The sequence below is a fragment of the Anser anser genome (genome assembly GCF_964211835.1).
Source record: "Anser anser genome assembly, chromosome: 20".
In the NCBI taxonomy this organism is placed as follows: Eukaryota; Metazoa; Chordata; class Aves; order Anseriformes; family Anatidae; genus Anser; species Anser anser.
In genome coordinates, this window is record NC_139741.1 from 4,235,729 (window position 1) to 4,260,056 (window position 24,328).

Here is a 24,328-nt window from a genome sequence, read left to right on the forward strand (position 1 = left end):
AAGCTAATATGCTGCAGTCTAGAGTCAGTTGCTTTGATGGACTCTTAGCTGCTTGTCTAACCACCTGGAATAAGGACTGAATACTGGCATTTAATCTTGCCTGGGAGAACATTGGCTTAGTTCTCCACATAAACTACAAGAGACTGTTTAATTGAAGTCACTCTGAGCTGGAGCACTGCATGTGAAAATAGGCAAAGTCAGATTAAATCTGGGTGAGGGTGCATTTAAGGACTCTCTGCTTTAACTCTCCTATAAACCACAGTAGAAGAGCAGTTAAAAAATTCTTTGCTATGGAGAGAAAATTAGTTTGGCAGCAAGCAGTACTTTGAACTTAGAAAGCTATATCTGAAAGCACCCAGACCTGTGTGGTTTAGCAGAATATAGGACCTATCAGTGTGGTCTATTTATAACATCATGGCAGTTATCCAAAACGAAAAACTGGGACAAGCTACAGCAAGAGTCAGAGCCTTGTATCAAACCTAGAGCTGTAACAATTCACACGCCCAAGAATTACACCTCACCCTGGCTGGTATACGTTAACAGCTTCTCCTTCCATTATGAGGACAGCCTTGGCTTGCTAAACCTAAGTGTGGCCTTTTCCATGCAATTGTCAGATTCACAAAGCATGAGCACAGACTGTTTCTAGCTAATCTTCCTGAAAACAGGTAAGAACATCATCTGCTACACATATGTGTTGTGAGCCTGAACAGAGAATTTTTAAGGGTAAACTTAAAAGTCAGGAAATGAGAGACAGAACTATAGTAAGTCACAACTGTGCAACCATTTTCTTATAGTTTTAATTATTAACCCACTTAACCTTTGTGTTCCCTGACCTGTTCCACTCTGAGATTTCTGACAAGCCATGAAATGTTTTGCAATAGTCTGTACCACGGTTATGCAGACCACTTTATAGAGTTTTACAACGGCTACCCGATGCTTCAGTCTTCAGTTAGAGATATGCCATAAAGGTCAAGAACATTAATAATTAGGCACACATCTATGAAAAATTACTTGAAGACCTTAGATCTGGACAGTCTGCACAGCACCAATAAGCAGCAGACGCCTTATCTGGCATTCATTATTTTGTTTTTCTAGCAAGTGCTAGACTCACTAGAAAATAAAATGAACAAGATGAAGGAAGCCCCAGATGGGAGGGATTGAGCATTTGGAGAGCTGCCATTTGACATCAGCGAGTCAGAATTGCATTTTGTGTTCTGCTGACATGTGACATAATCTGAGTTAAACCTGAATTAGGAAGTTATTCAGATTTTATATTTAATTCTGTGATTTTAGTACCCCAACAGGGAGTCACTACGAGGAAAAGTCATTGTCTAAAAAGCATTTTTAACATTAACAGGTAACAGCATGGATAATTGTAAATTACTTATTGTCAGCATTCCATTCCCCAAGCTCCTTAAAACCTTAAGTACTAAAACACTGTGCATGCCAACTACCAGTAGCAGCCCAATTCCCCTGAGCATAGTGTTTAATTGATTCATAAGAGTCTTTCATGATTTTTTCACTGTGGAAAAAATGAACTTAAATTCTCTTTGTTTCTGTGAAAAGGGATTCAGAGGCGTTGGTCTGTTGTGGGAAGACTCCAAAAGATCTATGGTTTTAAAAGAATGTATGTGCATTTAATGCAAGTAATACATTTTATACTGAAGAACCACATGAAGATGTACTTCTGTAGGGTATGCTAAGAAGGGTAAGATACTATCAGTTTCCCACAGACTTTCCAGCTAACTTTCAAGCAGATGAAGAGACAGAAAGGATGTGGGAGAGAATAGGAAAATCACAAGTGTGGCCACGGTGCTACTCTAACAGAGCTCAGAAAGGCTGCTTTGCTGCTCACTGCGTTTTAAGGTAGTGTAAACGCTGCAGTTGTTCCAGGGGGCATGACGCTGTAACAAGGCACAGATCTCCTGATCTCAGTGGCTTGCTTGCTAATATTGAACTCCTGATTTGGGGAGCCAGATTGTTTTAGTACTTATTCATTCCCCAGCCTTAATAGGATTCACACTATTGATTTCTCTTCAGTCAGCTATGATAAGGAGTCAGTTGTCTCTCTTGCAACATCTTTTTTATATCACCAGAAAAAAGATATGTCGTCCCATCTCAAATTGACAGATTGATCTTGATCCTTAGCACCTTCCTTTAGTTTTACACAAACTTTATAAGAGAAAAATAATAAAACAGCTATTGCTTAATAGATCAGTGTTACTGTCCCTCATTTTCCCCTACAAAAGAATGGAATCACACAGAATTCTATGTGAATTCAAAGAGATGTTTTTTTGCATTTTAAAGGCTGCTTTTTCTGTTCTCACAATACTTTATACAAGTATCATCTCAGATGGAAAACCTCCCCTATATTTGCATGCCAGCATTTCCCCATTTTAAAGATAAATTCAGTCAGTTCTGTAAATGCTTTAGTCTTTTTTTTTTTAATTAAGAATTATACATGATTTTTCACCTTGAAAATCATACCTTGATTTACAGATGTTGTTAAAAGTTTCTGTTCCTCACTTTTTTTTAAAAAAAAACTATTCTTACTCTGAGGAGTTGAGAATAAAGGACTATGAGGAACAGCAGAAGCCTGTACTGACTTTGTACAGTGCTAACACTTTTGGACACGCATATTTTGCTTTATAAAAGCAACTAGTAATAAACATTTTCAGATTCAGAGACTTCAGCTTGAAGAATTAAAATAGTATACTCCTGACTGCTCTTCAATAACATAGCTTCAGTAATATTATCTTTCATAAAATGTTCTCCAGTTCCTCCACTCAAAGTTGAGCTTGTTCCAGGATCAAATCTGTGTGCTGCTTCACGCATGTATGAACAGCTTTGCCTACTGCTCCAAATAACTGAATAGCACTTGCAAATATTTAAGTAGCATGCTTACAAACCATGAGATAAGAGATTGTTTTGTGCAGCTGAGCAACAGAGAAATAAATTAGCCTGTGTTTGACCATCATCTAACAGGAAACAGCCAGGGGGAAGAATCCTTCCAGAAAAATACTGGGATATCGCCTGCCACTTGGTACAGTCCGGACTGCAGGGGCAAGTCAGCCTCTTTAGCAATATCATTATGTTAATTTGCATAACATTCAGGCCTGGATATTTTATTCCTCAGAGATTCCTGCCATAAAAGAGCAATCCCATTCCCAAATTGATAGAGAAGAGTTACTGTAGGCTCCATCACAAGTACAAGTATATTCCCTTCAACTATGTCTCTGTAGAGCTTATGTTTCCTTCAGGCAAACAAGGGAGATGAGCCTGATGCACTGAAGGAACAGCATTATTGTTGGGACTGCCAGAATCACCCAACAGTCAGGCACCCCAGTTATTTCCTATTTCCCCAAACTACTTTTTATGGACCCAATTCAAGCAGCTTTCTCTAGCTGCAGTTCTGATACCCCTACACTCCTGCCTATGACAGTAAGCAACACTGCCCATGACATTCCTCAGTCAGTCTGAGTAGATCCTAGCACAGCAGAGCACCTGAACCATAGCTACAGCTCACAGGGGATACTCTAATATAGAAAACGTAGGAGGAAAAAAAAAAAAAAAAGCTGATCCTATATCTCAGCTGCTACCCATTCCCTCATGGAAAGGAAAAGGAGGAGTACCCTCCTTCCTCCTACTCCTTATACTCTTTTACCACCTGCTAATGTGGTCACTTCCACCTGAATCTCTCTAATTCCTCCACCTGTGGCCCATTCTCTACATAGGCACGAGCTCAGTCCTAAATGAGTTGAAATCAGCGTAGTAAAAATCCTTGTCATATGAGTAGCATTGGAATTTGACTTCAGGTCACGTTTATCCCCTCTCCTGGCAAAGTTACAGGGGACTACGTAAGCACAAGATAATAATAAGTGATAGGATGAATGACTTTTTCTTGCTCTTTTCCTGTATCTGTGCTACTGGTAGCATCCCCTGCCACTCCCAAGGCACATAGTAACAGCGCAGACCTACAAAGACCTTTGTCAGTCGTCAGTCCATCGATGAGTGCTGTCCTGGGCACTTCTTGTGTCTGTCCTGTGTGCACGTGCTGTCTTCTGGTGCTGTAGGTCACAGGCTATGCAGGGTCAGTGGTGGAGGCTCACTTGGGTATGAAACCTTCTGAGGTTTCTATTTGAGGAAAGAAATAAAAACAGTTTTAAGACCATAAAATAGGCAATTTTCCCTTCCACTGATTCTGACTTAGGGGTCACCCAGAAAGGCACCACATCTCCTACAGGAACCAACGTGTAACATTTCATTGCAAGCTTTCAAAGCACAAACTTGGCTGTTCTGAGCCTCAAAGTCCCAACTAGGTGAGGGTTGTTCTACAGCTATTTCAGAGTGAGTCTGTACCCTTAGTAAATCTTCAGTTGTGGTGCATAGTTTCTGGTAACGCTTAGCAGCGCAGGGGAATTAAGCAATATGAAAATGCCTCAAGGAATACACCGTGAACAAAGCGTGCCCCACCTATACGCTACATTTTTTTTGCTCACATCTGTTCGGCTGTTGTTTGACTTATTAGCCTTTCCAGGCTAATCATCAAAACTGGTCAGGAACCTTAATGTTATAATAATTTCACATTGAACTAGAACTTTGGTTGTTTGATGGTTCAGTCAAAGGAGCATCAAATCTCTTCCTTTAAAAGAAAAAAAATCATCAGTCTCATCCATCTGCATCTGTGGCATAGTTCTTTCCCCTTCAAAGATCTAGTTAGAGATGGGGAAAAAAATGAGGGAAACATATTTCACCCACTAGCAGGTTATATACTGAGATGTAAACTTTACTTCAACTGTAGCAGCATATCAGATGCTCATTAACTAACAAAATAAAGTCCCTGCAGGTCCCTTCCACTTACTGTTAACCTCTTTCTGGGAAAGAAATTCAAGGCGAATGTTGACAAGTTGAAATAAATCCTCTGATACTTTGTTTCCCCAAAATGAGAGAGCTAAATCTGTAGGTCCCATGTTGCTGTGGTCAGGATGACACCGGATGTATTTGCATGCATGGCCTGAAGTTTGAATCTTCCAGTGTTTTCAAAGGGAGTTCTTTGAGAAGATACACATCATATGTGCCCCATGGACAGATCACCTTGTTCAGGATTTTCTCTGTCTTCATTTCAAACGATTATTCTCATTAAAACCTCTTTCATTATGCAGATCATGTCCTCTCTTTGTCAGTGCTTCTATTTTCTGTCATTCAGTCCTTAGCTAAGATATAGCTAACTGCTTCCACTTATCATTGCAAATCAGTCTCTTGAGAACCCTCTGCCCATTTCCAGCCCTAATCGTCACTGTTCTGTATCTTGCTGGTAATGAGGGACATTGCCTTTACTATGTCTTGCTCTATACCAGTTGAACGCTCTTGGCTTTCCCCCTCTAAAGGAAACTGAGGACGTGATCCCTTTTCTTTGAGTGGTTCATTATTCACTTTCTCCTTTGGAATAAGAGGAATTGTCTAGGTTACACCTATTATATCAGCTTGGAAATAAATGGCTTCCATTTGATGACTTGGCTTAAAACTGCTCTTTCTGGCTGAGTGAGTAGGACACTTCCTTTCAGTTCCTGTAACTGGGAGTTGCTCTCCCTGTCTGCTCCACCGTCAGCTGACACGGCAATTCCAAGCGACATAACCTTTCATAGCAACATTTAGGGTGACTAAAACCTTCAGGGAGGTTGATTACAACAACAACAGAGAAGTACAATTCTGGACGATGACGGAATTTGAAAACCTCAGTGATTCTGTAAACGTTTATGTCGCTTCATACCCACTCATTGCCTGCATATTGAAACAGGAAGCGTTACTAAGAATGATGCAGCTCCGCCAGTTTCACAAACACACCAGAAAGGCAGAAGTCTCACAAGATCATATGATTTCCTCTCCTTCCCGGAGAAATAACTATTTCTCTCCACCATCTATTTTGAAGTGTTTTGTACAGTTTAACATCTGATGTAGGAGAAATTCAGTCCATATTTTCTCTGTGGAAACTATTCCAGAGTCAGAAGTAACCCCAGTCTGCATGATGTGGGTGATGGGAAGCACTTCAGAGCCCTGTAACCACATCAGAAGACCCAGAATCTCTACGCTACATCTGGCAATGTCAATTAAGACATCTTCTTTCCAGGCCCCAGTAAATCCATGCCTATTGCCTAATGGAGCAAGAAAGATTCATAAGAAGTACCTTCGTTACAAGAAGATTCTCTATAATGCACCAAAAGATACAAGCTGATATTAAATATCCAAACACACTGGCCACAGGGGTTGTTCCAAACATCACCTTATCTGGGATTTTTAATGTACATAGATTCTGTTGAATTTGGCAGATTTACCACAGCAGTGTTTTTTGTTTGGTTTTGTTTTTTTCTTTTTTTTCCTAAAACATATCTAATTCCTACTGACAGTGTTCTGAAAACTTCCAGCATCAGAACCTGAGTCCACTGGCTTTATCCCATAAGGTTATGGGTTTGGCAGGACGCCCTGTGTTTTGCAGCAGTACAGCAGTTGTTGGGCAAACACCTTGGGGATTTTTGAGTACCAGGGACTCCAGCAAAGATGCCTGATTGAGTAACGTGTTAGTGTGACATAGATGTTTGCCATGGAAGAGCAATGGGATTACCTGGCATTTGGCAAAGATAAAAATGATTCTGCATAATGAATCTGATTAGGGGCAGCAAAGCAGGACAAAGTGGTGTCAGAGGGAGAGCAGCATTCCTGGGCAAGGCAGCTATGGGGTACTCCAGAGGTATTGGGAAGCAACCCTGCACATAGCTAGGGGGCCCTCTTGTGGGCTGTGGAGTTTTCCATGGACTTTACCAAAAATCTGCCTATATGCTGCCTGAGAAGGGATTAACATTAGGGTTTAATTAAGACAAGGGCTATTCAGGCTCCAATGCCAGCTGTTGCAAGAGCACACAGTAAGCACACTCTTAATACAGGCTGTATGGCTTCATGTTTTTCAGGTAGGATATATATTTTTCTCAACTAATTCAGAAATTACTGGAGCTTGAAATATGCAGCAGCTTACATGACTTACTAGGCACAAGTCACAGGTATAGCAGTGCTGTAACACACTGAGACCACAATTTGGCTTTTACACATTCAACAGCCTGTGTTCAATTCAACCTACCTTAGTCCAACTCACCTCTTTTTGCTCTCTCTTATCACACACACATTTATGTTCATTACTAATTACAGTCACCCACAGACAGGAGATGTGAGCACATGAGCACCCTTCATTTCCTTTGCTTTTGAGCCAGTGTGGTTATTGGGAACTGGTGGATATATACAGTTGTTGAACCTGGTCATCTTCTATTAAGCACTTACTGTGGACACAAATTAATGTGACTAATAACTGAGAGGATAGATTTTTACCACCCGCAAACCTCAAGGAATAGCATGGGAATAGAAGCCACGTGCTGCTTCTAACCATGTTCACTGTGGAACAATTATTCAAACTTCAGACTGAAAAAATCCCCGAGTACTCAATACACAGATTCTGTAGGACCATGGCAAAATATGGCTGCCAAGTTAAGCAGAACGTCCACAAAACAACCCCCCCCCCCCCAAAAAAAAAAAAAAAAGCTTAATTTATTGCGAGGCCACACTCCTCCTCAGACAGTGGAGGTGTCTAGCAGTAGAAATAACAGCTTGCTGATCCTAGCAAAGCCATTCTTAAAGCACAAATGCTTCCTGACAAGCCACGTCTCTTCCCTTGGGGTTAGTCGCAACCCTCCACCATGAGAGTAAGTCTGTGTGTTCTCTGTTCAGAACCAGCGTGTTCCCTGTAGGCATCCTACTCAGTCTGCCTTAGCAGAGACACACCTTGATTTACAAAACAGTTCTATGCGCTTAGGTGCAATGAAGATGAAGGAAGTAAATTGTGGCAAACAGAGCCGTGGCCAAGTGAGTCTAAATAAACGTGTGTGACACCAGGTTGGAGTGCCAAGCTATACTGGCCCAGCTCTGGGAAACAAATTTCTGTCCATGGAAAAAAATGAGTGATGATATAGACAGAAATTCTGACAGGTTGGTAATAACTTACTTTAGGAAAGTGGGATTTCTTTTTCCTCCCAAAGAAGGCTAAGTTGTTTATAAAAAATACAACCAAAAAGCCACCAGCACCACCCTATCCCACAAATACAAGCAGATAATTACGAGAAATGGATCCCTCACAGGGAATTATGAAACTTCAGGAATGCTTTCCAGATAGATAACATTCCCCACATGCATTTGTGCATAAATTTGCACTGGCACATAAAGGCTTGGAGGCAATGAACCTATGTTTTTCTGGATGGCCCCTTTCTACATTTATTATTAACAGTTGGAGTTTAGCTGCCTCAACCTGTCTTGTTTACTTAGCTGTACTTGTTTTATATACAGATTGCCTCTTGCTATGTTCAGTGCGGAGCATAATCAAGTCTTGCATAGAATCTACAGAGAGTCCTGCCAAGTGCTTAGAGATATACCTTTATAATGGTATACCATTCAACATCCCGACTTTGAACATCTTTTGTGATCTCCCTGTCCTCGAGAGACAAAGCTTGTTGGCTTTAAATTCTGATTTTTGTGAAACAATTATTTCAAATCCTTTGGCAAGTTTTTATGGGTATGCCCTGCAAAACTCTATCAAAAAAAGTGACACTTGTCCTAAATGACTTAGTTAATGAAAGAATCAAGAATTATTAGTCCTCTAGATGGTGCTACTATTTCAAATAAGCTAAATGCTTTAAGGTTTGTTGAACTCTATTGTTTTAGTGCCCTATCAAAAAGCAGCACTGTCAGAAATCCTGACCCTGGTAAAAGAACCAACTCCAAACAACCCAGAATCCACCTAACAGTGTTAGCAGTGGAGGGCAGTCTGTATGTAAATACATTAATTGCTTCTCTCAAAGAATAGTGAATGTTTCAGTATCTTAGTAAAAGCAGAAAAAAAAAAAAAAGATGTTTTGAAAATTATCTTTCAAAGGCTGACTCACTTTTCTACATCTTTGATTTCAAGTTTCCCAATGATTTGCTACTGACCCATCTATCATACCACTTTTCAACCACAATGACTCATGAATATTATCTGACCACAAACTTTGGATGCGTCAGAGGCCAAGCATGACGGGCTCTCCCTGACAAAAGGCTGTGTGCACTCTGGCTGAATTTCACAGAAGTGCTTTAGCACAACTGTACTTTGAATGCAGCCAGAGAAACAGTGCACATGCTCAGACTGGAACCTGTGCTTAAAAACCTTGTTGACTTAAGGATATTTTTACAGGCATAATCTACTTGGACATTAAAAGCTGTTAGGTCTATGTGTTTTAGTGATACATAACAAGTAAAGAAGGTAAAACAATTTACCTTTTCTTGCCCAACAGGATTGCACAGGTCCATCACTGGATTATTGGGCCAGTTGTCTAAGACAAATTTTCTTATCTTTACTTTCTGTCCAGCCACTTTTCACGAGGATGCCAAGTCCCTCCTATTCTTTCCTCTCATTCCAGGTTTCTATCTGTAGATTCAGAAAATTTGCCTATTTTGCCTCTCAGACATTTTTCCTGATTTTCTTTGTAAGTCCAGCCAGATGGATTTGCAGCATCAGATTTCTTTCCTCCTGTTGTTGCTGTTAAAGTCAAGAACAAAAACTATGATTTCAAGATAATTATTGTTATATGCTATTATACATCTGACCTTCGAAACATATATTCTCTATAACCACTATCTCTTACTTAATGCAAAGTTAATCTGTTATCTAAATAAATGTCAAATTTGGGATCTTGTGAAGCCTTTGGCCTCAGTAACAATAACTGTGAATTCTGGAGTTTACTCAGACACTGTAAGAGAAACACTTAATTGATTTTGACTATCCAGCCTTTAAAATTTCACAGAGTATATTTATTCTTGTGTTATGAGAAAAGAGTAATATCTTTAGATCATTCATTTTCTGTTCTTTCACTGTGTCCCCCCATTTATCTCCTTTACAAGGAACATTCTTCACAACAACATACCTCTGGTGTCTTGGCATTTTTTTACTGCTCTGAGTCCTTCTCCAGTTTTGTTATAGTATGGTTAGTTAGTTTTCAAGGCTGGGAAGTCACGAAATCGGGGCCTGCAGCTGCTCACAAAAACACTTTTTAAAAGAGAATCTAAACGCAGACAAAGTATGAAATCCATTATGTCCAGAGTGTTGAGTGCTAACCATTTTTCTATAGGCCTTTTGTTATTTTTGTATTATCAACAAAATATCCGCCACTATTGGCCACTTGAACCAACCCACAAAACTTAGCAAAGCTCCTGTTAGCTAACAATGAATATGTCAGCTCAGATCTCAGAAATGCATGAGAGCACTTTCAAAGAGTGAAAGAAACGGATGAAGACTGGGAAAAAACCTGCAGCAAAAAAAAGCTCACTATCTTACAGACAGCTCTGAATTGTGGGAAATTCTCAATGCATTTAATTAAAACAAACAAACCAGCAAAAAAAATACTGGAATTGTTTCTAACACTTCATGAGACAGCCTAGATGCAAATATCTAGCCAAGTAAATACAAACCAGGTAGTAAATAGCCACTTTCTTGCAGATTCATATTAAAAATAACCATGAAGACATGAGCTTAAACAAGTAGTTTATTTAGCATACTTAATGAATCCTTGCACACAGTCATTTCCTTAGTCCTTTGATCTTTTTCAATAAATCTCTGTTCTTATGAAGGAAGTGCTCTAATTGCCCTGCTTTGTGAGGACCAGCTCAGGCAACTAGAATCAACCTTCTGAAAAACAAAATAAGATTAGACTGACTTTGGAAGAGATTCCTTCAATGTCTCAGAATCCTCTGGCTCATAATAAGGCTCCAAAATGGGTTTTAACTTGATTTCTTCTGGTAGTTTTTGTGTCTCTTCTCTCCTGCTCCCATCTCTTAAAAGCGGAACCAAAGTTTTCCAGTTTTTTCCTGAAACTAAAAAGGAAAGGAATGGTTATTTTTTTCTCCTCCATAGAAACAAAAGAAATACATGCAAGCAGTTTATATAGAAAACTGATGAAAGGAGGAAGAAAGGGCCTTGTGTTGTGTCCCCCCACCCCCACTGTTCCAAGAGTTTTTCATATTTCATCTGGCAAGCACAGCAGAGACTGTCTTAGGGTTAAACGCTCAGCTGGGTTCCCCCAAGCTATAGGAAGTTTTATTTGTGGCCTCCGAAGTAGCTTGTTGGCTGTCTGTCTACCATCATACACTGTCCCAAGTCCTCAGAATTTGCACATATTATCCGCCTAATAAAAATTTAAAATCAGAATGATGAATCCATGAGACTTTTATTCCAGACAGTAAAACCACTATGTGAATAATGAACCTTTTTAGTCCTTTACATTTTGTGTTGACTGGAAAAAAAAAACAAAACATTAACTTATCTACTATCTTTAAGTGTATAAATTGACTGTCCTCTAACAATCAATCTGTACTGCTTTTGTCACTCGAATCTAGGTCCCTGTAACCCTCACCTCTGCCAGGCTTAATAGAGTAACTGGGATTTCTTTTGAGGTCTCCAGAGTATCCAGGATCTTCGTTGATTATGCCCAGATTAGTATTCCACGTGGACCAGTTCACTTCATCAACCCTGGGGAGAGAACAACAAAAACAATAACTATTCTAAGCATTAACAGACAACTCCAGGATTAGTTTGTATCACATATTGAGACGGTGCTAGTACACTGCTTGTCAGAGGTGTGCTCCAGAGGGAAAGTTCTGCTTCCCAGTACCCACTACCAGATACCTTCATGTTGTTTGTCTATAAAAGATTGTTCATTTGACATACAAGCAGGTTACCTAAAGCACCATCTGTAATCATCTTGGCCATCAGGCGTGACCCCCACCAAGACTTGCTTTCCAGACCGGAACGAGCGCCTCACACAGTTCAAGTAGCTGTTTTCAATATCCAAGATTGTGATGGCTCTCTAACAGGTAAAAGAAAGCAGACCACTGAGAAGCTGCTGTTTCAGTTATGCAAATCCTGAATTCTGCCTTTATAAAAAAACAAAAAACAATCACTTATCATTTTCATCATCTTAAAGAAGGCATTGCACCCATCTCTGAAATATCACCTCTGTTAATACGGGATTTAAACTGCTGAATTACTGCCCTGTGGTTGGTACTATGAAGTTCCCTTTTCTACCCCCAAACAAAAGCAGATATGCCTTTGTCTGAGATTCTGGAAAAAATGTTTTATTGTCCCTTGCATAATCTCTGTCTTCATACGCTGATCAGGATTTTCCTTCACAAAAGCCCAAATAATTCTATCTAATTACAGAAGTACTTTTCTTAAATTCCGAACATGTGTGCAACACTGGGAACATCTGCTCAGACAAAACATCAAATATACATGGAAAAGGAACCGATATACTTTTTGAGGGGGGAACTGTTTGGGGGAATCAGAAAGAAGCAGTGGCCTATTATGTAGAAACACGTCAACTTCTACAGATTCTCTCTTATGATTCCCCACACCCTCCTTCTTGGATAACCTCATAGAACCAATATACCTGGAGTTTCCAGATGCTCTTGCTCTCCTGTGCAATTTTGCTCACAGTTTCTCCCATCAGTGCGATAAGCATGTTGAGCAGAAGGATGTATGTAAGGATGACATAGAGAACCAAAAGGATGACAAACACAGACTTGAACCTGTAGTTCTCTGTAAACTCCAGGTCTCCCATCCCAATAGTGAACTTGAAAAGCTCCAAGCAGGTGTAATATAGACTATTATAGGATGTGCGGCTTCGTTTCGTATGGCAACATCGGGTATATTCAGAGGTATTTGCGTCCTGCCCCTCATTGTCATCTTCAATTAAAGTCACCACAGCTATTACAAAAGAAGAATGCTATATAAGATGAAAATATAATTTGAAATCTTAATTCTCCTGCAAGCAATGAAAATGAGCATAAAGGTATCAGATATGATACAGTATCTTCATGGCACCTTGTCCCCAGTGAAACCTCTCTATAAAATATTCCCTATTACTGACACCATTTCAGATGTGTTGTCTCAGTTTTATCTACATAGAACAGGCTGACTTTTTCCAGTCAGTTTTCCTAAGCAGTTTGAGATCCAAGTTACTACACATAATTGTTATTCTGAAGAGATTTTTGTAATAAGGTTGATTTTAATTTCTAATTGAAAATAAATATTCTAAGCCACTTGAAACATATAATTTTCTGAGATTCAAGATAAAAAATAACCTCAAGTATGATATTACCTGTGGAAAATCCCAAGAGGAATACTAGATAGACAAACATGAAGCGACATAAATCTCTAAGGATCATCTGTAATGCAGAAATAGAAAATTTATATATTGTAAAAACTCAAATATAAACTGAAACAAAAATTAGTAGAAAATATTCCTTCAGCTCAAGAAGACACTTGCTGTGAACTCGCTGCTCATGCATTAAACAGTTATTTATCCCACTGAGATAATCAATGTTAATAAGAAAACATTTTTCTGTCATTCAAGCAACAGTTTACACACATATGCAAGACATATGCATGACAAATAGTTTCATCTTCGTGAGTACAGACCACATTAAAACAATTGCCTCTTTCTTCTCCTCTTGGGCTAGCTGGCTACGTCATACATAGACGTTTATTAGCCAGCTACTGCCTCTTAGCTAATTGCTCTGTTTGGTAAGATTTAAGCTATTCCTAAGGAAGCTTCCAGCTGGTAGAAAGCTGTGCCACTTCATACCACATGAGTCTGCACTATTCTCACAGTCTACTTAAATCTACATCTATCCAACTGCTATTTTGAAGTATAATAATGAAAATAGAATGCATCAAGACTGCTATAAAACACATGGATGAGGAGCAGGTGTTTTTTCTATGTGACTTAAAATGTGCATCTCTTTGCTCAGAAAATAAAGGCTGATTATAATAGACTGATACAGGCCTTCCCGTGGAAGGCAAACATGGAAACGTGGTGACTTCTCTCCTGGAAATGGGGCTGTTGGCAGCAGTTTCTTATGCGAGCTCTCTGCTGGCCTCACCACCCACTGACTGACCTTTGCAATCATGACAGAGTAAATGCCCATCTGCTGGAAGCCACGGGTGTAGTACAGCATGTTAGCCCAGCCCAGCGCCAAGGAGAAGACCATGGAAGCCACGTACAGTTCCTGGCCACAGAAGTACAGCACCACAGAGCTCAGGAGGAGCAAAGAGTGAACAAAGCTGAAAGACAAGCAAGGAATAGGAGGATATCTGCACATCTGGTGCATACACTGTATTGCAAGTCCACCTTGGAGATCTATTTCTAACTCTGCTGCAGGACACATTCACCGCACTTCTAAACACTTCATTTGCTTTACCTCCAAAGGAGGTTAGTGATACAGGTACACTTGTTCAACTGCTATTTTGTAAGGACCTATGAAATTATAGCAAAGTATCTTTAAAGGTCTAGAGAGAAAAACATACGAGGAGCAGCTGAAGTCACTTGGTTCTTTCAACCTTGAGGAGAACTAGGGGAGACCTCACGGTGGCCTACTGCTTCCTCACAAGTGGGAGTGGAGGGGAAGGCTCTGATCTCTGCTCTCTGGTGACCAGCAGTAGGACCTAAGGGAATAGCGTGAAGATGCAACAGGGGAGATTCAGGCTGGATATTGTGAAAAGGTTCTTCATGTTTGGGCACTGGAACAGGCTCTCCAAGGAAGTGGTCACAGCACCAAGCCTGCTGGAGTTCAAGAAGCACTTGGATAACACTCTCAGACATATGGTCTGATTTTTGGGTGGTCCTATAGTGGAGCTAGGAGTTGGACTCTGTGATCCTTGTGGGTCCTTTCCAACTTGGGATATTCTGTAACTCTATACTTATCAGGATTGGTTTAAGCCAAGCACGCAGATCTCACACACTCGTGTTTCATGCTGGAATACAATCAGACACTGGCACTTACAAAAGAACCTCACTGTAGCTGTCAACTATCAGCGTCTTCAATGACGGGCGCCTCTGCACAAAATACTGTATCTGAAAGGGAAAAAAAATGGCATAGCGGGCTGGGGGACGGATAAAGACCAAGTCTGCATCCAAGAAAGGGAGTAAATATCCCATGGGAATGCATCAACTAAGTGCTGGTATCTATACCAGGGAGCTGGCACTCGTTCAGCATCGCAAAAGAATAGCTCAAACAACACTTAAAAGATCCAGGAAGGACTCTTTTCGTAACACTAGATTTCCTTTACATCTAGGGCCTCTTTTGATGACACCAGCCTCTTAAGGTCAGTGGTCTGAGGACCTGTGATTCACTGGATACTATCCATTGGCTGCTAAGAGAAAGAAGACTGCCTTTAAGCTAAAACAGAATCTTTAATGTAGGCTTAGCTACTTGCAAAACCCATGCTTAAAGTTTGGCTAGGCTAATTACTCAGATGCCCATTGACTTCTTAAGGACTTCCTTTTTATGCAATAGATAAAACTGTACCTCAGCCTGAGGGCTTGTTAGTAACCTACCCAGGCCAAGGAAAAAGCTTTGTAGCTCTCAGCTAAAATATGGATTATCTTGGCAACCAATTTTAATGAATGCAAAAGGCAGGCTTGGTTTTCACCTACACCTACCCAACCAGCAAAAAGGAAAAGTTTCAAATATCTTACCCCTCTGAAAAAAAAATAGAGTCCTCCCAGTACACTCAAGATCTCTCCAGTCACTCGAAAATATTCCCCAGTGCTGTGACCAAATGTGAAGGGAGGCTGTGGAAGACAGAAAACAGAGATGTTCAGGAGAACTGGAGATAGGAAAAACCTGTCCTTGCCAGCAGCTGAAAGCAACTTCTTTTCTGAGGGAACAGGTTCAGTTTCTGAATGTGCTGCACCAAGGGGCAAGGCTTGCCTGGAAAGCAAGCGGGGCCAAAATCTCCCTCCTAACTTCAGGAAACGCAGAAAACTGACCTTAGGAGCATACATTGAAATGGGAGGCTGATCTGGGATAACATGCACTGTGTGGTTCCCCTGATGTGTGACAGGAGTAACATACCTTTTCTTTCTTATCCACAGGTCTGTAGTAGGCAGCTGCAGTGAGAATGATGATATGCATGGTATAGACAAAGAAGTTGAAGTAAAATAAGTGTTTGACAAACCGGTCCCACTTGTCTTGCAGCAGCCTGTTGAGGGGTTCCACCAGCAGCATCTCATGACGATTCTGAATGAAAGGATAAAGAGAATCTTGACAGGACCAGTACGCACAGGGCTTTGAAAATAGCAAATGATACTCAACTTCAGCAAACGTTTTCTCTAATACCCTTAAACATAGGAAAGAAGATTGCTGTTTTACAGCAATGACACAAAGATACACTGTGTAGAACATGGAGCTCTTCCCCAGCAGTCCCCAGACTGCAAATAAAATGCCAAGGAGGTGCATACTCACCGGCGTTTCACTGCTGTAGGCAATAATCTCAAGCACTGAATTTTTCTCACATGTGTCTATACAGGACAGGTCATAAAGAGATGAGTGGACAGGCCCATAAGCCCATTCAGTGAACTTCCTAGACAAGTGCCTGCACTCAGGGTCTTTGATCTCTCGTCTGAGGATGTATGCGAAAATCTAATTGCAAAAGAACAATACAAACAACATTTCAAACAACATTTCAGTGCTAATGGGCTTTTAGTTCCTCAGTATCTCTGTAAGAGAGGATTGCTTTAATTTAGATTAACACAATTTAACTATGCTGAAGTCAATCTGCTGGAGCACTGCAGAGATCAAAGTCTGAAGTAAACAATATTTACTCACTGTATGCTAGTGGATGAAAAATATAAATGTGGAAGGAAGCCCATTTCTTTGCTTTCTACCACTTACAACTTGCCATTATCTGTTTCAACCCACAAGAAAAATACAGAGATGTACATTACACATCTCTGAGCGTACAGTCACACTCCATGGGGACTTTTGGTCAGTCAAAAGTACAAGACTTCTAGTTCAGGTAATAGCAGAAGCCCACTTTCTGTTTCCACCTGGGCTGTCTTGTATACTGCTAGCATGTACATAATGCCAGTTAGGTAGGTGTGCATGTGCACACACACACACACGCCTCACAGGCTTTAAGTACTATGCGGTTTTGCATGTTAAACTGCAGCATTAACTCCTCTTAACTGAAAAGCCCCAGCAATAAGCAGTGATAAAACCTGTCCTGCATAAATGTTTTGCATGTACTCTGTATAACTTGATGCAGTGATGGGACAGCTGGACACATTTGCTCACCTACCCCTATCTTCCCTGTTTTAGCTGCCAGAGTTAATGGAGTCAGCCCTTTCTTGTTGGTGAGTTCTTCTAGCTTCAGGATTGGATTAATTTTGGCACCAAGGATCAATATGTTGTTATACATCTTGGTAACAAACTTGGTATTATCCTTAGTATTGTCTGCAATCTCCACCAAGGTATGCAGGACCATATTGCCCATGGAGTCCTCAGCGGCAATGTTGGCAGCCTGGTACGGGTTCTCCAGGAGGAATTTCACAATGCAGAGCTGGTTGGTACAGGCAGCCAGGGATAAAGGCAGCTCTCCTATGGATAAGCAATGAGAATGAGTGGTCAGAAACCCCACCGCATGTGCAAGCCTTGCTACACATCCAAAAACAGAAAGGAGACCATGTTGTTTTCAACTTTCACCATGAGGAAAAGAGGTGAATTTCTCTATCTAAAATAGCATCAATTCTTCTGATAGCTGTTTGAATCACATTTTCTTTGCTTTAACTGCACTACAGAAACATGGCTGCCTAGAAAAGCACCAAAACAAAGACCCGTGGAAGGTTACAACCTTTCAAAGGATATAGTGCCCAGAAAACAAAAGGATGCATACACCAAGCTGACACTGAATACCATCAACTACCAACTGTGTTTCTTTATAATCTCAGCCTTTGGGAGTAAGTGTCTTGACTAAGCAGTGGATTAAACCATTTATGACTTCTGAGCCTCCAGTCTCACATGAACAGGATTATTTAACAGTTTGCACTTGGGATAATTCTAGGATAACTCAATCAATAAAGCCCATGCTATGCTCACTCTTACCGAAATAAAACCCAGGTTTCCCTTTGATTTTCCTGAAGAACTCCCCACAGGCTCTTGCATGAACATCTGCTCCATTCTGGACCAAGAGCTTCACCAGGTACATGTTCCTTCTCTCAATGGCAATGTGGAGTGCAGTCTGGCCTACAGAGACACTCATCAGAGAGAAATCTTAAGCATTTAATACAGACTGAGAGCTTTCAGGCACCACAATTCATTCAGCTCCATGTAAGATGGTAGAATCGAGAGCTCTTTAGACTGAAAAACTCTAGAATTAAACAAAAAAGATGGCACAGACAGCAAATGCAAGTCCCCTAACTTGCTGTTAAATGACTGTCACAAAGAGCAGAATACTGCACCTGTCTAACAAAAGACTGCCCTAGCATGAATGCACTGATTGTTGATCACACACTGGAACTTTCGATGCTGCATCCTCAGGCATAAGACCTCATGCAAAAGACTGTTTGAGAGCCCTGCCTTACCCTATGTTCAGTCTTATCAGCAACAGTATTCACAGTATTCACTGCTCTCTTACCCTTGTAGTAGTTGTCGGTATACTCTGCATTAACAAACTCTTTCAGAGTTCCAGTTTTCTTTGCAATATCCAGCAGCAAGGGAATGGTATCATTTTTCCCATCATGTAGATTCAGCATGGCTTTAAGTAAGCAGGTTTTCCCAGTTTCTGGTTCTGTAACAAACAAGATTATAGCTACATAGAAGCGACTAGAAACCCACCATCTACTTCCAGACATATAGCAATTAATGAGATTGTTATGAAAACATGAGAAAAACCATTCAGAATTTCACAAACTTCAACTTTTCTGATTCCTCTTATAACTTTACAATCAATGGGCTGCTCAATCAGTAGGGATATACAGGCTATTAGAGGACCTTGTGCAGCTACTTCACACTTAATAGCGATGTTGTTTTGTGTGTTGTTTTTTTTGTCCATCTGCCTTCTTCCTCCCCCCCCCATCTCAGTAGTACTACTGGAAGAAGACAAGGGCATCTTAAAGTATGTGACCCTAGGTGTTACCTTTGAATTCATCATCTGTGAGATGCTTCAAGGTCCTATTAAGATAGAGTAGCAGATCATCCAGGTCCCTTGTGTTGCCTTGGGCTACAGCATCAAAGATCCTTCTGCGGTCATAAAATTTGAAAGCTTTTTCAGAGCAGCCTGTGATGGAATCTGTAGATAGGAGCCTAACAAGGGAAAATTTCAGTTTAAGTCAGATATTTAGCAGTCTTTTTATGAACTACCAGAAAACTATTTTCCTTTTGCTTGTATGAAATAGCAACCACTGCTGATTAGTACAGATGGGTCTGCAAAATGTACAAAATAATGTCTGCAAGCAATCGTCCTGACAAAGTGTTTACCGCCGAAAAGCTGAAAACAAGACTTAAAAGATGCACTGAAGTATGACAGTCTAACTGCAGGCCTGGGTGCCAGTCAATCCTATGTTATTCTGAGTGATGTCCATTTACTGAGCAGCTTTGAGCATGTGAACTAAGGCTAATCACTAACTTTGGGCAAGACATCCATGGACTAAATTTTCAGACATGCCAAGAGACAACAGCTATTATCAGTTTCAGATAAAACACTCCTTTCTTTGGGAACTAAAAATAGTGAAACTGAGAAAACAGGCATGCAAATGCAGAGTGAATACATACTGCTCTAAGAAGCACAGACTACAACTGTCATAATACGTCCAGTACAAACCACACCTTACAACACAAACTTACTTGTGAAGTCTCCCTCTCTCCAAATTGCTGTGAAATTTGATGACAGAAGGTGCCATCAGGTGATCCATCTGGTAGAAGGAATCCATGGGAGCCATGTCCTTGTCACTATCCCCCATAACAAACCGTCCACGTCTTGCAAAGATGTTGCTTTTAGGTGGCTGCACCTTGGTGTTGAGCGTACCCTGGAGGCTGTCAGGTGTTTCCAGTGCAGAGTCCTCACCATCTGTGTGTTCATCTGTCACTTCAGATTCCTCCAGGTCGGAACTGCCAAATTTCTTCATCTTCCCAAGAATGGAAGACATGATGAACAGGCAGTCTGTGAGGAACCACAGAAACACCTCAAGTAAGCACTTCAGAGCACCATCTATTTTCTGTTTTGTGCCACAATATAGTCTCAGGATTATATCAGGCTTTTAAGAAAAGCTTGATATCATGGTGCCATAACCTCATTTTAACGATCATGAGCAGAGGGCTTACTGCATACAGGAAACTTATCACTTAATGGCTTTACCAGAGTTACAACAGTGCTGGACGAAAGTTGGGGCATGTGATTTTTGTGAGATTAGTGTCACCTCAGACATGAGACTAGAAAACAGAGAGGAAAAGGTTACCACAGATAAGAGATTACTGTAAGACCACAGGTCTGATCACGTGTGATTTACAACCACAAATAATTTGACACAAGTTAACAAACAGGCCATACTGAAGGTATGAGCAGGGATTTTTTTTTTCTGCTTTCTTATCAAACTGTTTTGAACAGCCAAATGTTTGCATTCATATCACTGAATGCAAAGCATTCTGTAACTCCAGCAATGGAGGCAGGAATACTTCATACTGGAACTGCTACATAGCTGACTTTTAGAAGGAGCTGAACAGCTTTAGAAACACATTCCGAAATTCTAGAATGCTTCAGAATCTTATGGCTCTGGACACTGGAGCGTTACAAAATCTTCAAAAAGCCTTCAATTATAAACCAATTACAGTGGTCCATAATCATCTCTGTACAATCAGTTTGAAATCAACGTCATAAATAAGCGTTGAGGTTTTTTCTCTTCGCAAAAATTTTCTGAGGGATTATCTGCAAACCTACATTGTACATTAAAGCTAGATTTTCAGTTCTCTGGGACTAGTTAATATTGACATAAAGGATCACTTACATTTTCATGTGCATGTAGGATGAGAAAAAGACTTTTCTTACGCATTTGCACTTTCTGTAATTTTGTATAACACACATATAAAGAAAACATCAATTTGCAAACTTGCACATTTACGGTAACTGAAAGCAAAATAGCATAGTATAGATGAAATACTAAAGGCTGCAGTTTAACTTGCTGTGTCCTCTGTGCTCACCATTCAAGTTTTTTGTGTACAACCACTCTGAAAGAATAACATAATACCTTACAAACTTAATTGTTCTATAATAAAGAAGTAATCTAAAGAAAAATACTCTCATTTGGAATATGACACTAAAAATATGGAAGAACAATTACTTTAGGGAAAAAGTTACAAAAACAACTTTTATAAAGAAATGGCAAAAATACACTGGGAATACAGCCATGTTTGATTTTCATTTTTGGTCTCATTTAAATCAATGTGGATTGAGCCAAAAATGTCAGGGAGATGGCTATGCAGAATGGAATAATGTATTTTCTACAGATTAAGTACAATATTAGAATCAGCAGAATGGATTTAATCCTGTCCTCCTGACAATCTACTCAAACCTGTTTCAGTTATAATTATTATTATTCAATTTATTTCTAATGTCCATTGGTAGCATCTTTGATAATGAGGACAAAACTGCATTTCCTTGTACGTATGAATTTGCACACAAAATAATCTTTAAATTCTATGAAAACATTCTTAAAATAAATTAAAAAAACAATAATAAAATAAAAAAATATTATCTATCCTGGAAAAACACATAAACCTAACTAACTCTCGGAATCCTATGTACATCAAAGCTTGATTCAATAAATGAGGAAATATTTTTTTAAGAAGGTATAACTGAATCACAACTTATAATAAATACTTAAGAGTTTACAAAGAACTAGCAAGCATGCTATTCAAATATACATACAGAACTTACAAATACTGTAAAAAAATCCTGTCTTCCACAAAATAGTCCAGTCTCAGTAAACAATCTCTGTTCTACAGGAATTTGGTGCCAGAGATTCTTCCTCCTAGGTGCCTGGGCTGCAAAGACCTCAGAGCTTGCTTCTCCACTTCATCTGGAAAATTGTTCTACGTGCTGCTGATTCTTTAGAATCAAGGGAAATTCACTAGAAGAACAGAAAATAGAGTAATAAAGTCATTAAGAACAATTCTGGAACGAGAAGCATCAGTAGCTTCTATTCCCAGGAGCTTAGCAAAGCTCTTTACAAGAATCACAGCAAGTTGTTGTTGTCCCCACCACCACCATCACACTAATTGCATTTAGTAATGGATCCTCCTCTACAGATTTCCTCTTTGTAAATACACTCAAGCTTTAAAAAAAAAAAAAAAAAAAAAAAAAAGCAATTGTTTCTGTGGGTCACAGTTTCATTTCACTTGACAAAACTTTGTAAAATATGCCACAGCCCTTCTCTGCGATCATTCATCTTTCTGGACACTCTTGGGTGGCTGCTGTAAAGCCCCAGGAAGTACTTTAAAGACAAGCTGATTCTGAACAGAGTAGAAGGAGAACCCAACGACAATAGTCTTACGGACATTTTATCTTTCCACATTCCTACTATGCTTTATTTAAATAATATATATGTAACAGAAAGCTTTTAAATATTAATATCATTAGGAAAAAAAGTCTTATCTAATCCATAACTGATCTAACACAATTAAAATGAAGACCTGTGTTAAATGTATCATTTATGTGGTATCTTTCTGCCAAAGACTAGGCTAGAGAGAGAGATTTCCACAAAGTTAAGCCAGTAGGCTATAGCTGTTAGGCTAGAAGAAACCACCAGACCTCTAGCTCCTGAGGTCTGGAGTTAGATATGAAATTAATCAATGAGATTATCTGGTTTATGTTTTGCAAAAGGTAACTATAGGATCATAAGAGATCTTTCTAGTCTTGCCATCTATCTATATATAAAAGAATAATATATTTGCCTATTTAATAGCAAACTAATTATACCACTTAAAACACCTTATGGCATTATACTCAAAAGAAATAAAATGCCTGTTTATTAATGCATAAGTATGGATTACCAATAAGCCAGGTCCTTGGCTGACCCTCCTGGAACTTTGCTGTGCAGAGAATCTGCTTCAACATTACCATTAACTCCTTCACCACTTCCAAGGCACAGCTCAGTAACAAAACCATAAAGCTCAGAGGAGGGTCTCCCGTATTCAGTTTCTAGCTTCTTCCTTGCTGCTCTTGCTGAATGCTCCTTTTTTCTCTTCTCCTGTTCCTGGCATCAGCTCCTCTCAGTCTTCCCATGCTCTCGTGTACACAGTTTGGGAGCTTGCTCTCAATTTCTGAGCTTTGATGTCTCTTTCATCAGCCTCCTTGATTTCTGTTTCTTGTGAAGATGTTACTTCCTTCTTACCAGCAGCAACTCCATTACTTTTTGCCACAGTTGTTGGAGATATCATATTCTGCTTCAGTAGGGACCTCGTTTATAGGTGTGAGCTTGTAAGAATGTGTGAATGCTTATCAAAACACACCAATAGCAAACAAGAAGGAAATTTATTCCTTTTCTTGGGCCGGCATCCCATAGCTTTCCATGGCACATAGATTTCACACAACTTCTGTGCTCAAGAGTGTTTAACAACTAAAAACCCTCTCCATTGCTGCAAATGGAAAAGCACCAGCAAGGAAGCATGCTAGAGATCTTTAAGATGCATCCAAGACTACTCTGCAGGTCAGATATAGTCTTGCCTTTGCTAAGAGAACCTAAAACCAGGCCACAATTCTACCAGTTTCTGGTAAATACCCTGTGAATGCATTTTCTGCTATGATATAAGCCTTGCCTACCAGGTATTGCAAGTCATTTTACTGGCCTAGTCATTCCTTTGACCTTAGTCCACTCCAACAGACCTGAGTAGTCACAGAAATAACATTCTATGGTTTATTTTGATTGTTTTGTCGACATGCAAGCCAAGGCTGTATTCCATTTTTATGGAGACAACACGCAATGCATGAGAACTGGCATTCATTTTGTGAAGAGCCACCAAGATCCTCAAACAAAACTGGTATCTTGGTCTGTTGCCTGTGTGTATGTATACTGTGAGAAACCATAAAGACAAGAATTCTCTAATGAAAGCATCAGACTAAGTTACAAAAGCTGCCCATTTCTCCTAGCCCTCCTAAACGTACTTCCTACCAGGAAAATGAGCCTCGCATGAAGTATCATTTTATGCAGAAAGTTAATGGATTTTTCCTTGTCACTCAGTCAAATTTAATGTGATAATTATGTCTCATTTCACAAATGGGAATGACAGAGCAAGGAAATGGAAGACCCTGTGTATGCCCAGGAGCAGAAACAGACATTAAATACAAGATGTGTTTTCCATTGTAATGAGTAAGATGACACACTGAATACAACTCCAGAAAAAGTGAGGAAGTGAAAGGAAACACTGT

The 24,328-nt window shown here is 39.9% G+C and overlaps 1 protein-coding gene across 1 annotated transcript; it reads right to left on the reverse strand.

Moving 5' to 3' along the window:
• Positions 1–9,471: 9,471 nt before the first annotated feature.
• TRPV1 (transient receptor potential cation channel subfamily V member 1) lies at positions 9,472–24,322 on the reverse strand. Its single transcript, XM_083806344.1, has 19 exons — positions 22,954–24,322; positions 21,839–22,031; positions 19,753–20,068; positions 19,046–19,212; positions 18,545–18,697; positions 18,013–18,153; positions 17,210–17,508; positions 16,375–16,551; positions 15,985–16,149; positions 15,606–15,701; positions 14,911–14,981; positions 14,026–14,191; positions 13,227–13,293; positions 12,516–12,832; positions 11,806–11,933; positions 11,481–11,596; positions 10,785–10,941; positions 9,996–10,102; positions 9,472–9,610 (listed from the first exon to the last, which is right to left on the reverse strand). The coding sequence occupies exons 3-18, from the start codon at positions 20,052–20,054 to the stop codon at positions 10,057–10,059; spliced, it is 2,568 nt and encodes an 855-aa protein (XP_083662470.1). The 5' UTR covers positions 20,055–20,068; positions 21,839–22,031; positions 22,954–24,322; the 3' UTR covers positions 9,472–9,610; positions 9,996–10,056.
• Positions 24,323–24,328: the final 6 nt, after the last annotated feature.